Genomic DNA, 2,984 nt, shown 5'->3' with positions numbered 1-2,984 from the left:
TAGCACTGGCGATCTGAACCGGTCAGTGGCGAAAAAAGCACTTTTATACGGGACGCATTTGCCCCCGTTACCGTTTTAGCTCGTTTCGCAGCTCAATACTGAACCAATTTTAGAACGAGTGGTACCCATGAATCATACGCACACGTACACATGGGGAAATAGAGCCCAGGTTGAAAAATACCGAAGTTGTCCTTTAAGTAGTGTTAAAGTCTGTTTATAGATTTTATAGCCGTCGTGTAAGAAGCATGTTTTGTTTTGTTTTTTAGCTGCTGACGAGTTAAAAACAATTAACTGATCGATTAATGGACCGATGAAACTGCTTCATTTTGATTTATAACAAATTAAATCATTTTCCTGAATTTTTAAAATCTTCAGACTAAACAATAACTTTATTTGACCTTTTTTTATCCTGGTGTAGTTCCAGTGTTGGCTGTTGTAAAATACAGTCTGTAGAAACTGAAGAACAGAAGTTGTTAAAAACAAAAAAACATAAATAAGAAATGTTTAAAGAAAAATATAAATAAATAAGTTTGGGGAAATAAATGGGCAGAAATGCAAAAGGGAAAATAATACTTGATTATTACATTTAAAGATGAATAAATTTAAAATACAAAAGTTAATGCAAAGATAAATAAATAAATAAATAAATAAATAAAGACACCCCAGGGGAATAAAGTAAAATCTTTAACATACATTACAGATATGACCATGAAGGCTGCATTAAGACCATTATTATTATTATTATTATTATTATTATTAGTAATAAAGAGAGATATCCTAAGTTCTCTCTCTGAACACATGTATCGTCACATTTCACACATTTCAGACAATAAATAGGTCGAGACACTGAGATTAAAAACATTCTAACTGATGGAAATCACCATAAAACTTTCCCAGTTTATGAACTGACTGACATGAAGACAAATGTTTTTCATTTTACAAGTTTTATGTTTTAATATGCAAATAATAAATGTATCTAATCAAATATGTGTTTTTTGAATAAACTTCCAGAACACAAAGTTGAACTGAAATAACATCTAAATGTGTATTTTGGATGTTTGTTTTTATCAGTCTGACAGAAAAAATATTATCAAAGCAAAACGGACCAGAACATGAAAAAAAAACAAAAATAAAACATTGTTTTCACTTTGTCTTTGAAATTAAATGAAAATAAAAAAGAAAATTAGAAAGATAGATAAACAGGAAATAAAACAAAGATTAAAAAAAATCTAATTAAAGAAATATTAATGTTAAGTTTATGTTTTACATTATGTTGTTTTATTTATTTATGTCTGATTTTGGCGTCTGCTGTGAGACAGGCAGACAGACACACAGACACACAGACAGGCAGTCAGACACACAGACACACAGACAGTCAGACAGACAGACAGACAGACAGTCAGGCAGTCAGACACACAGACAGGCAGACAGACACACAGACAGACAGACAGACAGACAGACAGGCAGTCAGACACACAGACAGTCAGACAGACAGACAGACAGACACACAGACAGTCAGACAGACACACAGACACACAGACAGTCAGACAGACAGTCAGGCAGTCAGACACACAGACACACAGACAGACAGACAGACACACAGACAGACACACAGACAGTCAGACAGACACACAGTCAGACAGACAGGCAGTCAGACACACAGACACACAGACAGTCAGACAGACACACAGACACACAGACAGTCAGACAGACACACAGTCAGACAGACAGGCAGTCAGACACACAGACAGTCAGACAGACACACAGACAGACAGACAGTCAGACACACACACAGACAGTCAGACACACACACAGACAGACAGTCAGACAGACAGTCAGACACACAGACAGTCAGACAGACACACAGACAGTCAGACAGACACACAGACAGTCAGACACACACACAGACAGACAGTCAGACACACAGACAGTCAGACAGACACACAGTCAGTCAGACTGACACACAGACAGTCAGACACACACACAGAAAGACAGTCAGACACACAGACAGTCAGACAGACACACAGACAGTCAGACAGTCAGACAGACAGTCAGACAGACACACAGTCAGTCAGACTGACAGTCTCATGAGGTGATCCACCGGCTGGTCCCGGCGGGGCGGGGCGGGGCGGAGCTGGGCGGGGTCAGGTGTCTCCTTGTTGACGGTGTTCAGTCGGTGAAACAACACTCACCTGTCCGCACCGAGAGGAAACAGGCTCGTGCTCAGAACCGGACACATGCACCGGGAGAACGTGCCGCTCGGTCTGTAACGTGACACGTTTTGGCGGGTTTGTTTTTCCGGTGTTCGTGCGGATTGTTTCCACGAAGAAGAAACACGATGCGAAATGTTCACCTGAACAATGAGACGTGCACGAACGGTAAGAACAACCTGTGATCATCGGTAATCAATCGATACATGTCTGTTTATCGATATTAGGTGTGATTTGATGTGTTTGACGTGTTTCCACTTTACAAAGGAAACAGTTTGTCACCGAGTCTCAGGTCCGTGAACACAACACGAGTTTAAAGGGTTAAAGAGGGGCAGACACATGTTGTCACACATGTGTTGAGCCCTGAGGACAGACTGATGTTTATAGGGAAATAAATATATATAAAGTGTTGTCGTGAGACTTTGTGGACGACCTGTGACGTCATGTAACATAAAGACAAACGTGTTTTCAAATTTAAACAGGTCCATTTAGTTTTTATTTTACCAGAGTTTTAAAGACAAAGATGAGCCAATATGTGTAACCTCAGGGAGGGTGAACACAAAACAAACAAACAAACAAACAAAACAGAACCCCCCTGCCCCCCCCTCCTCTGATGACATCATCAGTAAGGGACTGTTCTTTATTGTGAGGTGAAACAAACAGACACAGTCAGTACGTTTACACGGACAGTTCCACTTTCATTCAGATTGAAAATTCAATCCGATGTAAGGGGCTGGAATATTCTGTTTCTAATTCCGAATGAAAGAATTTCTC

General features: G+C 39.6%; 1 protein-coding gene across 1 annotated transcript in view; it reads left to right on the top strand.

The window, feature by feature from the left end:
- The first annotated feature begins 2,173 nt into the window (after positions 1-2,173).
- Positions 2,174-2,984, top strand: part of LOC126385506 (magnesium transporter NIPA4-like) — a 25,446-nt gene continuing 24,635 nt past the window's right edge. Inside the window, exon 1 of the mRNA XM_050037252.1 lies at positions 2,174-2,378. Coding sequence (XP_049893209.1) covers positions 2,339-2,378 — 40 coding nt within the window. The 5' untranslated portion in view covers positions 2,174-2,338. The remainder of the gene's footprint in view (positions 2,379-2,984) is intronic.

The sequence above is a fragment of the Epinephelus moara genome, chromosome 24 (genome assembly GCF_006386435.1).
Source record: "Epinephelus moara isolate mb chromosome 24, YSFRI_EMoa_1.0, whole genome shotgun sequence".
Lineage (NCBI taxonomy): Eukaryota > Metazoa > Chordata > Actinopteri > Perciformes > Serranidae > Epinephelus > Epinephelus moara.
Note: the sequence above shows the minus strand (reverse complement) of the source record. Positions and strands in the feature narration are given on the sequence as shown.